This window comes from Poromitra crassiceps, assembly GCF_964638095.1.
Source record: "Poromitra crassiceps genome assembly, contig: HAP1_SCAFFOLD_125, whole genome shotgun sequence".
Lineage (NCBI taxonomy): Eukaryota > Metazoa > Chordata > Actinopteri > Beryciformes > Melamphaidae > Poromitra > Poromitra crassiceps.
The window spans coordinates 526,625-541,058 of NW_028152234.1; the positions used below are offsets into that span (position 1 = coordinate 526,625).

Below are 14,434 nucleotides of genomic sequence, written 5' to 3' on the forward strand. Positions count from 1 at the left end.
ACAGCGTACCCCGAACGCCGAGCCGAGCTGGACAGATATCTGGCATTAATAACGGATCTCGCCTTGAGGTTCTGGAGGGGCGTCTTCTACCAATACCACAAAGCGTTCTCCCGCAAGGCCGCCCTGAGCATTTCCGAAGCTAACTCCCGGGTAGACTGGTCCATCCTGGACGGTGACCTAATGACGATGCTGGGAGGGGCAGGGCAGGTGATCACGTGCTTCTCCTGCGGCGAACCAGGGCACACGGCGCCTCTCTGCCCAAAAGCGGCCTTCCAGCCTCCCGCCAGCCGCGACAGCGCTCCCCACTCGACCTGCACGGCTCAGGTCCCCAACGGGTCCGTCTCGAGCCATCAGGTGGATGTCCCAGACTACCCGCCAATATGCAGAAATTTCAACGAGAAATCGTGTAACTACGCTAACTGTTCGTTCCTACACGTGTGCTCCGACTGCGGGGACGCCCACCCCCGCTCCCTCTGCCCCCGAAGGTTCCGCCCCCAGAGGCAGGACCCCAACACCAAGAGGGACAAAACGGGCTTTCAACGGCCCTAAAATGCCACCCGTCCACGCCCATCGACGTCCCGGCCCTAGCCCAGGAACTCTCCCAGCACCCCAATCGCGTATTCGTCGATTACTTACTGACCGGCCTCTCTCAGGGCCCCAAGGTCGGGGGGGCTGGCCAGCTCCACTGCCAGAGCCTACGACGGCGCCTGGCGGTCGTTCGCTTTCCTCTGTGCCTCGCTCAATCTCCCCGTTGTCCCAATCCTGATCCCCAACGTATGTGCCTTCATAACGTTCTGCGTATCCGTCCGCCACCTCCGTCCCCCCTACGTCCGTAGCATGGTGGCGGGGATCCAATTCCACGCCAGGCGCAACGACCCCGAATTTCGCAGTCTATTTTCCGTCCCCGTTATAAAAGCTCTGCTAAAGGGCATCGCCAAAGCCTTCCCGACCGCCCCCGACTCCAGGCGTCCCATAACCCTCCCCGTGCTACGGCAGCTTCTAGGGCGCACGAGAGACGGCTGTTTCTCTCCCCTGCAAGATTCACTCCTAGAGTGCGTGTTCCTGCTAGCCTTCTATGGGTTCCTCCGCGTCGGCGAGTTCACATGCCCGGCGTCGTTCGACCCCTCCCGGGACGTGACCCGGTCCGACCTAAGCTTTCACCCCGATCGCTATAGTCTCTCCCTTAAGCACACCAAGGCGGGCAGAGCCTGCTCCATTACCATCGCCCGCAACGATTCCCCCTTCTGCCCCTTTGCCTCCATGGCCCGCTACATAGAGATTCGACCCCAAACCGGCCCACCCGCCCCCTGTTCCTCATCTCGCCCCACCATCTCACGACAAGAACCTGGTTCACTCTTCACCTCAAGCGGATCCTCCAGATGTGCAACCTCCCAGCGGAGCACTATTCCGGCCACTCCTTCAGGATCGGCGCGGCCACATCAGCCGCCGCGCAAGGGGTGTCCTCCGCCTCCCTGCAACAGATGGGCCGCTGGTCCTCGTCAGCCTACGCGGCCTACATCCGACCAGAGCTGGCCACCACATTGTCCGCCCAAAGATCTCTCCTCCCCTAGGCGTCACATGGTAAGCATGGCATCCATTCCTGCATTCCCCGCAATAGCCGCTACTTCGCATTTCATTGGTGGTGGACTCCCCGAATCAGTGTTCTAGGTGCCGAGCAGCCTGCAAGTGTTCCAGGTGCCGAGCAGCCTGCAGCCACACCACTAATCCAGACCCCAGCAGACCACTCAAAGTGTTCCATGTGTCGAGCAGCCTGTTTGGGGGGGTTCGGGCTCGAGGGGGGCTCGAGCCAACCGGTCGGCGACAAGCGTCGCCCAAGCCACCCGGTCGGCGACAAGCGTCGCCTTCTGGAGCCAACCGGTCGGCGACAAGCGTCGCCTTCCGCCCAGCGGGGTTCGAGCCAACCGTTCGCGGGGGGGAGGCGGGTTCGAGGGGGGCTCGAGCCAACCGGTCGGCGACAAGCGTCGCCTTCTCGAGCCAACCGGTCGGCGACAAGCGTCGCCTTCCGCCCAGCGGGGTTCGAGCCAACCGTTCGGCGACAAGCGGGTTCGAGGGGGGTTCGAGCCAACCGGTCGGCGACAAGCGTCGCCCGAGCCAACCGGTCGGCGACAAGCGTCGCCTTCTCGAGCCAACCGGTCGGCGACAAGCGTCGCCTTCCGCCCAGCGGGGTTCGAGCCAACCGTTTGCGGGGGGGGGGGGGGGGGGCGGGTTCGAGGGGGGCTCGAGCCAACCGGTCGGCGACAAGCGTCGCCCGAGCCAACCGGTCGGCGACAAGCGTCGCCTTCTCGAGCCAACCGGTCGGCGACAAGCGTCGCCGTCCGCCCAGCGGGGTTCGAGCCAACCGTTCGGCGACAAGCGGGTTCGAGGGGGGTTCGAGCCAACCGGTCGGCGACAAGCGTCGCCCGAGCCAACCGGTCGGCGACAAGCGTCGCCTTCTCGAGCCAACCGGTCGGCGACAAGCGTCGCCTTCCGCCCAGCGGGGTTCGAGCCAACCGTTTGCGGGGGGGGGGGGGGGGGCGGGTTCGAGGGGGGCTCGAGCCAACCGGTCGGCGACAAGCGTCGCCCGAGCCAACCGGTCGGCGACAAGCGTCGCCTTCTCGAGCCAACCGGTCGGCGACAAGCGTCGCCGTCCGCCCAGCGGGGTTCGAGCCAACCGTTCGGCGACAAGCGGGTTCGAGGGGGGTTCGAGCCAAACGGTCGGCGACAAGCGTCGCCCGAGCCAACCGGTCGGCGACAAGCGTCGCCTTCTCGAGCCAACCGGTCGGCGACAAGCGTCGCCTTCCGCCCAGCGGGGTTCGAGCCAACCATTCGGCGACAAGCGTCGCCTTCTCAAGCCAACAGGCCGGCGACAAGCGTCGCCTTCCGCCCAGCGCCCGCCGTATCGCGAGGCGAGCTGACCGGCAGTTTGGGGGGGAGTTCAACGCCGAACTATGCCAACGCCGAATTATGCCGAACTATGCCAACGCCGAATTATGCCGTAAGTCGCCGTGCTGCCGAGCCAACCGGCCGGCGACGTTTCTCTCTTTTGGGGGGTTCTCCGAGCAGATGCCCTCCCGCCTCAAGAAGAGAGGCATCCTGCCACGGAGTCACTACGCCAAAGAATCAGTTGCCATGCTGCCACGCCATCAGAATTAATGCCATACCGCTTCAGGCCATGAATCCTATCGCCATGCCATACTTTAATAAAGCTTGCTGATTAACCTTACCCTCTGGTCTCTCATGATTGAAATGATGGTCTCGACCTAGTTTCAAGATGAAGACCAGACACGCTGCCTCACGCCACATGTAATCTAGAAACATAGCGACCTCAGCATCACATGTAATGCTAGCGTGACACACAAGTGCAGTAATCCCAGAGTGACGCGCTAATGCCGTCAGTGCAGTAGTGACGCACTTGCCTAGGTGACGGCGTTAATGTCGTCAGTACCGAGGCTATGACGCGACAGTACTTATAGCCACGCCGAGCGCACCACAGCCCTTGTTCCCTGCCCTCTAGCCGCTGCACTAAGCTGATCCAATTCCTTCTCTGGAAGCCGCGTTTCACCCCACCCACCTCCCCAGTCCACCACCAATGTATTGACTCCCGAAGAATCCCCTACGGGGGGGGGGTTCTCCGAGCAGATGCCCTCCCGCCTCAAGAAGAGAGGCATCCTGCCACGGAGTCACTACGCCAAAGAATCAGTTGCCATGCTGCCACGCCATCAGAATTAATGCCATACCGCTTCAGGCCATGAATCCTATCGCCATGCCATACTTTAATAAAGCTTGCTGATTAACCTTACCCTCTGGTCTCTCATGATTGAAATGGAATAATAGCCTATATATGGAGACAGACAGACGGGATGAAGGGAGGGGGGGGGCAGAGCGCTTGGCTTTGTCTGGTTTTACTGGACCACTGGAATTGGAGCTTAAAAGGCAAGCGTGTGATTCGTTTATTGCACTTATCCAATGAGCATGACGGTGCATAATTTTACGCTTAATAGGCGTGGTTGTAATGCTTTAGGCTGCGTGTAGCCCCAACACCAAGATATAAAGTGCGCTGGTCCACGGCCACTGATCAGGGCTGCGCCAGGCGCTCGGCCTAGAAACTACACCGATGCAACGATAGGGGCCTTAGTCTTAATTTGCCGATATTTACTGTAGTCTTCACTAGCCTACTACACTGCTGATATATTACGAAAGACATTTATAAATGCCATTATAAGCTGTGCTCTTAGTTTGTTTTGTCCAGAAGATCTGATCTGAGAAGATTCCGATCTGCCCACTCCACCGAAACTGCTCTCCTTTCCGTCACTGAGGCCCTACACACTGCTAGGGCCTCATCCCTCTCTTCCGTTCTCATTTTACTAGATCTATCTGCTGCATTCGACACAGTCAATCACCAAATTCTCCTTTCCATTCTCTCTGATTTAGGCATTTCTGGTTCTGCACTTTCCTGGTTTTCATCTTATCTTTCCAACCGCTCCTACCAGGTATTATGGCGAGGAGGTCTCTCAAAACCCTGCACTCTCATCACTGGTGTCCCCCAGGGCTCAGTCCTGGGCCCCCGAATGTTCCTGCTTTATATCAGATCTCTCGGCCATATCATCTCATCACACGGTTTTTCATACCACTGTTATGCCGACGACACACAGGTCTACCTTTCTTTCCCCCCCTCTGACACCCAAATCATGACTCGCATCTCCGCATGTCTCAATGACATTAGTAACTGGATGTCCACTCACCACCTGAAACTGAATTTAAGCAAGACCGAGTTGCTCTTCCTCCCTGGAAAAGACTGCCCATTGACTGACCTCTTCATTTCAATAGATAACACCATTATACTACCCTCCAAAACTGTTAAGAACCTGGGTGTGATCATGGACAACCAGCTCTCCTTCTCAGCCTACATTTCTGCAACAGCACGCTCCTGTATATTTTCCCTATATAACATCCGCAAAATCCGTCCATTCCTCACAAGAGAAACAACACAACTCCTGGTCCAGTCACTTGTCACATCGAAGCTTGACTACTGCAATGCCCTTCTAGCTGGCTTACCTACCTCTGCTATTGAACCACTCCAGCTCATCCAGAATGCTGCAGCTCGTCTGGTGTTCAATCAACCCAAATTTTCCCACGTCACCCCCCTCTTCCATGACCTCCATTGGCTTCCCATTTCTTCACGTATTAAATACAAAACACTTATTCTAGCCTATAGAGCAGCACACCAGACAGCCCCTCCGTACTTACAATCTATGTTCAGATTCCAGCCCTCACACCGCTCCCTCCGCCCCTCTACTAGTGCTGGACGCCTCGCCCCTCCACCATTACATGTACTCAATAATCGCTCATCCCGTTCAAGACTTTTTTCATCCCTGGCACCGAAATGGTGGAACGAACTCCCTCCCTCGGTCAGGACGGCCAAAACTCTTCCCATCTTTCGAAAAAGACTAAAAACTCACCTTTTCGGTATTCTTTCATGAACTGACCCTTGTTCTGATCCTGTCACTGCCTTGTTTTACTGTTTATATTGTTCTATTCTTGCTAGTCTCTGACTTGTATTCTGTTGTTGTAAATAACTTGTTGTACGTCGCTTTGGATAAAGGCGTCTGCCAAATGAAATAAAGTAAAGTAAAGTAAAGTAAGAACCAGTAGGCTAATTATGCAGCCTACTACAGTAGCCTATATGCTTCTACTTCACTATACAGTATGGTTCAGCATGCACACCCTTGAGGTTATTCTGAAGAATATTCTGGACAGTATTTGTCATTGTTCCCATAATAATAAACATATCCACATATAGAAAGCATATTCGTCTACTCCCATGTTGATAAGAGTATTAAAAACTTGAAAAATATCGGTTTAAGGTAGATTTAGAACAGATAAAAAATTGTGCGATTAATTTGCGATTAAATATTTTAATCGATTGACAGCCCTAATATATATATATATATATATATATTGAAATCCGACGCGCACAATCGCATACAAACACACATGCCATTCCGTGATCTGATCACGGCTCGAGCAGATCGTTTGGAGTAATTTTACATCAGTAAATGACAATGTTGTGAAGTGTGACGTAGCCGCATGCAGGCTGTCCACTAAAGCTACTGTGGGACCACTAGCCTACTACCAATTTGTTTAACCCTAGAACACTAACGTCGGGTGATTTTCACCCGGACAATTGAATTCACGTGATTTTCATTGTCTTGCTGCTGTCTGAGGTGGGCGGGTCCTTAGGTACCTTCAGGATGCTCACTGACGTCATTGAATGTAGGTTTGTTTCCCTGCTCCCATTCATGGTTTTTTCTACCGGCTACGTGTTCGGGTGATTTTCACCCGACATTAGTGATAGAGGGTAAAATATCTTCGGGTTAGGGTTAATGGTATTGTGGTGATTTTTTTTTTTCACTACACAAGTCCCATGAATGGGTGGACCGAAGGAAAAGTTGGGAGCTCCTGTTTTTTTTTTTTGGGGGGGGGGGGGGGGGGGGAGGGGATTTTGTTATAACGATTACCTCATTTTTCCCGAATTTGACATATTTTTTATAGTGTCCCCCATAATAAACTTTTTTTGTGATATTTCACATTTAAAAACAAAAGAAGAGTACCTCAATTTGCCATGTATTGTTGTACTTTAAGATATTTTGATGAGAAGTATGTTTTATGGGGTATATTGCATCGGGTGAAATACACCCGACGTTAGTGATGGTGTGACTTTAAATCACGTTAGTGTTCTAGGGTTAAGCATCTGAGAAACAAGAAAGAGAGCTCTGCAGTGGGTTGCACCAGCTGTGCGTAAGTTGAAACGCAAGCTAGTTTGAACGTAAAGTCTCACTAATGCCAGGATCAGACTACACGATATTTTTTGTCGTTCACGATGTCACCATGTCAGACGAGGCCATCATACTGCCATAAATTCGTGACATGTCTTGGTCGGGAGACTGGCCACACTACAAGTGTATTCTCGCTTGACACCGACAGAGCGTCGTATGCCACCGTCATCACGTCGTCTGCTGTCGTCAGCGAGTTCACAGGTCGTCGGGGAGGCGGACCTGTGAAACCCTATGTGAAACATGTATGTAATCCAGGTGCTATATATATCCCTTGCAGAATTAACGTTATTTGGATGAGTGACAGGCTCTACTGTGATGCACTCCGCTATCCGCTCCAGCCTCCAACTTACTTCATGTGCACGCCCACTATTTTCTTGCCAGCTGCTGCGAGACGAGAAGGAAGAGAAACGAACATGCAGCCGACTCAGCTGAGCTCATGTTATTTGTAGTGAGCAATGCCCATTGCCCAGGCGTTTAAACGCAAATTAAAACACCCTCGCCTTTTTATCTCTTTTATTCTTTTGAACGGAACGGAGCGGAGCGGTGAGTGCGAGCGGGTGAAATCTGTATCGAGCGGGGAGCGGTCTCCCCAGGACCTGATACCTGTCTTCCGGGGTGTCACACTAGGCGAAACCATGTCCAAAAGACTGACATGCCAGTCTTTTCGTCAGGGCATCGTGAGGCGTCCTAGATGTCGCGACTGGTCCCGACGCTGGTCTCTGATTATGTCACACTACAAGAGGTGAAGACGGCCGATCGTCGTCCCCGACGGTCATATTCGGGCCCGACGCTGAAAATCTGTCGCGCACGACCAAATCGGTCTAAAATCGGGCTGAATTCGTGTAGTCTGAACCAGGCCGTGTAGTCGGACCAAGTCCGAGTTTACGCACTACTAAAAATATTTGGGTTGCACCAAGTGAAATAGTTGCAACTTGGCACCGTGGCGCATCGTTGTTTTGCGTCCGCAATGCGCTCTCCGTGTATTACACCCTTTGATATTTATGTCTCACGCTTTTGTTTCCCCCAAGCTGCAGCACTGCATACAAATTAAAATAACAGCAACAATTTAGCGAGGCAGGATGGTGGTAAATTAGCCTACAATACTGATGAGGGGCTCACAGATAAACGTTAACAGTAATATGAACCTAAATGAACGTTACTCAATAACGTTCTCATTTGGTTAGTGTTGATGAAATATGAAAGCACTAACTTGCGGTGGGCAACATGTCTGACTGTTTTCATTCCACTTAATTAAACAACGGTAAATAAACACCGTTTCCACCATGCTTTTCACTGATTGGCTACAGGAAGTGAAAACGTTATTTTCCGCGACACTATTTTGGTTAGTATGGACTTTAGGGTCTACTAGTTAAGATGTATCTTACGTCTCCGTGGTGCAACTAAACAAAGACACAACTTTAGTGTCAAACTAACTAGTTTGAACGTAGCAGTTAGTGTGGACTTTACACCCCAACTTAAGAGAGAACTTACGTTCAGCTGGTGCAACAGGCTGCTGACCTGCAGAAAAGAAGGGAGGAGGAGGAGGAGGAGGAGGGAAATATCAGACAGACACCCCCTCCCTCAACACAGAGATAGACTCCACGCCACGGGCAGTCTTTTCACAGAGGAAAATAATATCCAGGTATATATAGTAGTTAAATTAATATTAAGGATCTTCAGCATTGGTTAATGTTAAATTTTCAAACTGTCATAATTTATAGTGGTTGATAAATTGATAAACCTATTGATAAACCTCATAAATAATGACACACTGCTCTCCCCTACATGAAAGTTCATAAGCCATATTTAATAATAAAAAGTATCGGTATCGATATCGGCAATTCTGGACCAGTATTAGGCTACTTGGTATCGGATCAACACCAAATTTTGCAGTATCGCCCACCCCTATCGTACACCTGAAAATGCTTGTGAACACGAGCTCATGCCCATGAAAAAAGCATGGTTTGTAACAACTAGCCAATCACAATGCAATATGGACAGCTTTGATTTTACAGTGTCAGACACGCCTATTTCCTCATTCATTGAAAGCGCACATCAAAGTGTATTAATTAACGGAGCTTTACTGCATGTCAGACTCAAAGTCTGTGTTGGATATGAATCTGTCACTGAAGGAAGTTACCGCTTTTATTCACATCAGTAATTTGATTTCTGCTGCCGTTTCTGCCTAGTGCCTACAGCAGCTTAATAAAAACACAGTTAGTGACGGACAAGCCCGTCTTTTATTGTCACACAGTCACACATGCTTGCGGCCACAAACACACTCATGCGAGTGGCCGGTGAAATTTGTCCTCTGCATTTGACCCATCCTGGCTTGTCCTTTCCTCCGGGGGGCAGGCCAGGAGCAGTGGTCACTTTTTCTTTCCAGCGCCCGGGGACCAACTTCCGGGGCCCGGGGACCAACTTAATATACTCAATAAAACCTGCATGTGTTTTTGCAACTAGAAGTGTAGACTCAGTCTAAATTTCCAAAATCCGTAGGCCTATAATAGATTTAACGTTAGAAATATAGGCTCTGAATCAACATGGTGCAGGCGTAGTTTTCATTGAAATAAAAAATAGCCTATAAAAATAGCAGCTCCGTTGCACACAGAGCACCTTAGTGCACTTTGGAGACGTTTATGGTAACCTTTTTACGCAGGTGATTTAGTGATATTTCGCCACGCAGCGTTCAGCTGCAATCAGCAGGGTCAAACGTGCTTGGGAGTAGGGATGTCACGATACTAGAATTTCTACTTCGATACCGATACCCAGGAAAATATCGATACTCGATACCATTTTCGATACCACGCGGCGGGATGACAGCAACACATCAAGAGGCTTAAAACATAACCAAAGACAGATGGACAGACAGATGCACGCTTCTCCATAATCTAGGCCTGATAAAACTCATTACAAACTTTGACCTGACACAGCAGATTACACCTGCTCTAGTCATCAGCCTATCAGAATACAACAGATTACACCTGCTCCAGAGCCATGTAGATAGAAGAGTTCCGACATCACCATTCACTCCAATCCACTGCTTTTACTCTCAAGAGTTCCAGGAAGTAAGGTCCTGGATTAAGCAGCACTGTCGAGTTGCAGCAAAATTGACAGTTTGTGTTGTATTCTGAAAGGGTTTTTCCCCCGTTGAATCAAATTGTACATTATCAGCTTTATTTTAGCATGCAAAAGTAGCGCGAGACCCATTCCTGGCTGTTCATTGGCTAATGAGTCTCGCATTTTGGTCCTCCGCTGACGCCACTCTCACTCTGAGGACACTAACCTGCTCTAGTCATCAGCCTATCAGAATACTTTGCACTCATTGAAGCAAAAGATATCCACCTATGACCGGGAGGGAGAAATCAGTGGTATGTTTGATTTTACATTTACATTTAAGAAAAAGCACTGCTGATATTGATACAGTTGCAAATGAGTATTGTATCTGTTTCAAATTTTTGGTATTGACTTTTATCGATACTATCGGTACTTTTGACAACCCTACTTGGGAGCAAATAAAAATGAATACTTCACGCTGGAGGAACAAACCATAATCTTAAGGAAATATGAAGAATTCAAAGATGTAATAAAAACGAAAGGCAACACTGCTGCACATAATAATCACAGAAAGGAGGGCTGGCAAAAAAATATCAGATTGTCTCAATGCGTAAGTTATCCAGCTTGCTTGATTTCGCCACCGAAGTTCAGCATCTCCGTTGCGCACACAGTGCGCTATGGAGATCATCATTAAATGGGTCTTGGCGGTCGCAAATGACTCTTCTCTCCTTTTCCAGGAAGCGCATTGGTTCATGGGCGGTGCCACGGTGCCTTTCAATGTTTAATCTTATCCTTGCAACTTAACCTGCTCCAGACCAGGTTATCCATGCAGCATAAGTTGCTATTGAAATATATCTCGGTAAGAAGTGAACTAGCATCGTAGCACGGTAAACCCAGGGTTAAACTTGAAGTTACCTCGCTAAGCCACTAATCTTGCTTCGTGGTATAGGCCCATGGTGTGTGAACCTGCTCTAAGTATAATGTTGTGTTGTGTCCACAGACGATCACCAAGGTGCTGCAGCACTGCACCCTGCTGGCCAACAGCTTCACCTGTCTCTCTCACCTGTCTCTCCTCACCTGTCAAGGTTAATGTTGGGTGTCCACAGACAATCACCAAGGCGCTGCTGTAGCATTGCACCCTGCTGGCCAACAGCTTTACCTGTCTCTCTCACCTCTCTCTCCTCACCTGTCTCTAAGGTTAATGTTGTGTGTCCACAGACAATCAAAAAGGTGCTGCTGCATTACTGCGACCTGCTGGCCAAAAGCTTCCCAGCCTACTGTGAGACGGAGAAGATTGTGAGTATGCAATTTACAATTTAACTCAAAATGTATGTTTTTGCCCCTTTTATCTGTTCGTTAGCAGGATATCTCAAAAAGTTATCAACGGATTTGCACGAAACCTGGTAGAAAAGTAGGTCATGGGCCAACTTAGAACTGATTAACTTTCCACTCCCTCTGGCCAAAAGGGAAATGGGTGTGTCCATAACTTTCCACTCCCACTGGCCAAAAGGGAAATGGGTGTGTCCACAAATAGATGCCTAACTTCCAAACATATTCATGTAACATGACAGACATTTGTAGAAATGTTGGTCATGGGCCCAAGGGTGCAGTCCATGCAATATCACATGAAGCCGCTGCAGATCGCTGTTCTGGCGGCTGGTACCAGTATAGCTCACAAGGCCCGCCTCCCCCATGTTAGTGGATGGGAAAATCAACCAAACTAAACAATCAAAGTACACGTCAGATAGTTTTTTTTCCAAAGGTGGTTTGTATCATTTTAGATGGTTCGTATCACGCTAATGTGCAAGTGGTCATTTTTCTGATCAGTTTGTTTTTAACACATTCACTGCCAACAGTTTTTCCAATACTGTAGGTAGCTTCTGCCAAGGTTTTTTTTGAGGATTCTGGCTCATCTTTCAAGAGCCGAGGATTATTTTCTGCTAGGACTTTGTGAACACAAAATATCTCAAAAGAACTAATAGAATGTGTGCTTTCTCTGTCTAAAAGAGTTAGTTTTTATCATGTTCTGTTATGTAGGCATTAGCAGTTGAATACAGCATGGTTTCAGCGTCTGAGAAGGAAAGCTGAGAAAAATGCATTTTTGTGAAATTCGATAGAACAGGCAGAACAGTCACTTTAACCATTTATCTTTGGCATCAGTGAGACATCAGACATCTAAACAATAGTTCTGAACAGTAATTTCCTCAATATAACAGCACCCCCACCCCCCTCTCCTTCAAACTCCTCCCTCCGTGGGTGTGTCTCTGGTGGCTGCAGCGTGTGTCACAGGCGAGTCTCTGCTGCCTGTCTGTGCTGCCTGGCGGGCGCTCATCGGGCGAGTCTGGATCGGGCTTGTTCGTTTGTTGTGAGCTGGGATGAAGCTGCGTGCGATTCTGGGCTTTCTGCTGTGTGTTTCAAAGTGTGTTGCACCCATAGTCTATTTTTGGAATCCCCCACCGTTGTGCGCCAGCTCCCAGCGCGAAAGCGTTTTCGCCAAACCATTTTCATGAGAATGGATTCCTCACGCTTTTTCCTGCTGTTTTTGCTCGGCTTTCTCTATTCTGGAGAGCACTGTCGCCACTTAGTGGGTCGGTAAAATAGGTTATACACATTCAATAGCTCCCATATTTTTATAGGAGATGTAAAAGGGTTTGATCCACATCCCACCGTCAAAAAAAAAAAAAAAAAATTTGACTCGTCGACGGCCGTTTTTTCAATACTGTAGGTAGGTTCTGCCAAGGTTTTTTTTTTAGGATTCTGGCTCATCTTTCAAGAGCCGAGGATTCTTTTCTGCTAAGATTTTGTGAACACAAATGATCTCAAAAGAACTAATAGAATGTGTGCTTTCTCTGTCTAAAAGAGTTAGTTTGTAGAGTTAGTAGTTATGTAGGCATTAGCAGTAGAATACAGCATGGTTTCAGCGTCTGAAAATTTATTCTGAGATAAATGGCTTTTTGTGAAATTCGATAGAACAGTCACTTTAACCATTTATTTTTGGCGTAAGACGTCAGACATCTAAACAATAGTTTTGAACAGTAATTTCCTCCATAGCAGCAGGAAACCCCCCTCTCCTTCAAACTCCTCCCTCCGTGTGTGTTCTCCTCCTGCCTCCCTGGCTCTGCAGCGGGCGTGTCACAAGCGAGTTTCTGCTGCTGCTGCTGCTACCTGTCTGCTGGCGGCCGCTCTTTGGGCGAGTCTGGATGGGCTCGCTCGTTTCTTGGGGTTTCGGTTGAGAGCTTTGATGAAGCTTTTGCGATTCTGGTCTTATTTATGCTGCGTGTTTCAAAGTGTGTTGCACCCATAATCTATTATGCAAATTTGCAATCCCCCACCGCCAGCTCCCTGCGTGAAAGCGAAAGCGTTTTCGCCAATCCATTTTCATGAGAATGGCTTCCTCACGCGGCTGTTTTTGCTTGGCTTTCTCTCGTCTGGAGAGCACTGGAGAGCTGAGATAAATGGCTTTTTGTGAAATTCGATAGAACAGTCACTTTAACCATTTATTTTTGGCGTAAGACGTCAGACATCTAAACAATAGTTTTGAACAGTAATTTCCTCCATAGCAGCAGGAAACCCCCCTCTCCTTCAAACTCCTCCCTCCGTGGGTGTGTCTCTGGTGGCTTTGCAGCGTTTGTCACAAGCGAGTCTCTCCTGCCTGTCTGTGCTGCCTGGCTGCTGGCGGCCTGGGCGAGTGTGGATGGGGCTCGTTTTTCGGTTGTGAGCTCAGCTGGAATGAAGCTGCGTGCGATTCTGGGCTTTCTGCCGGTGTTTCAAAGTGTGTTTCACCCATAATCTATTATCCAAATTTGCAATCCCCCACCGCCAGCTCCCTGCGCGAAAGCGAAAGCGTTTTCGCCAATCCATTTTCATGAGAATGGCTTCCTCACGCTGCTGTTTTTGCTTGGCTTCGTCTAGTCTGGAGAGCACTGTCGCCACTTAGTGGGTCGGTAAAATAGATTATACACATTCAATACCTCCCATATTTTAATAGGAGATGTAAAAGGGGTTGATCGACGTCCCACCGTCAATTTTTTTTTTTTTTTTTTTTTGACGAGATATCTCGTCATTGGCAGTCAACCGTTGGTTTCTGCTTGACGAGATATCTCGTCCACGGCAGTGAACGTGTTAACCAAAAAACTTCGAATATATTAGAACGAATTTCGGGCAATTAAAGTTCGTTCGAACTTTATTTGGGGAAAAAGTGACAGCCCTAGTGCACAAATCTAAAAACAGCAGCTCTACATAAGAAAGTTTAGGGGGGCGGGGATCTCACAGAGGTTCTAACTCAACAGAGCTCCTGCGCAGAATCGGGTAACAATAAATCTTGTGATATTTTCGTCAACAGAGGATACTGCAAACCAATAGAGGTATGGCCTCCATATTTAATTATAGCTCAGTGCATGGGCCAAGGACGAGCTGATTAACTTTCCATGCCCACTATCCAAAGGGGGGCATGGCAATGACCATGGACAAAAGTGGGCAAAAAAGGTAGCCTGGTAAACCGCCCGTCACGTGAACTCACATTTCATTTGGTTCTCCGTGAC

The 14,434-nt window shown here is 49.2% G+C and overlaps 1 protein-coding gene across 1 annotated transcript in view; it reads left to right on the top strand.

Moving 5' to 3' along the window:
- LOC310800854 (protein unc-13 homolog B-like) overlaps positions 1 to 14,434 on the top strand; it is a gene marked incomplete at both ends in the record, with an annotated part of 267,146 nt that overhangs the window by 197,639 nt on the left and 55,073 nt on the right. Inside the window, one exon of the mRNA XM_083664751.1 lies at positions 11,112 to 11,189. Coding sequence (XP_083520877.1) covers positions 11,112 to 11,189 — 78 coding nt within the window. The remainder of the gene's footprint in view (positions 1 to 11,111; positions 11,190 to 14,434) is intronic.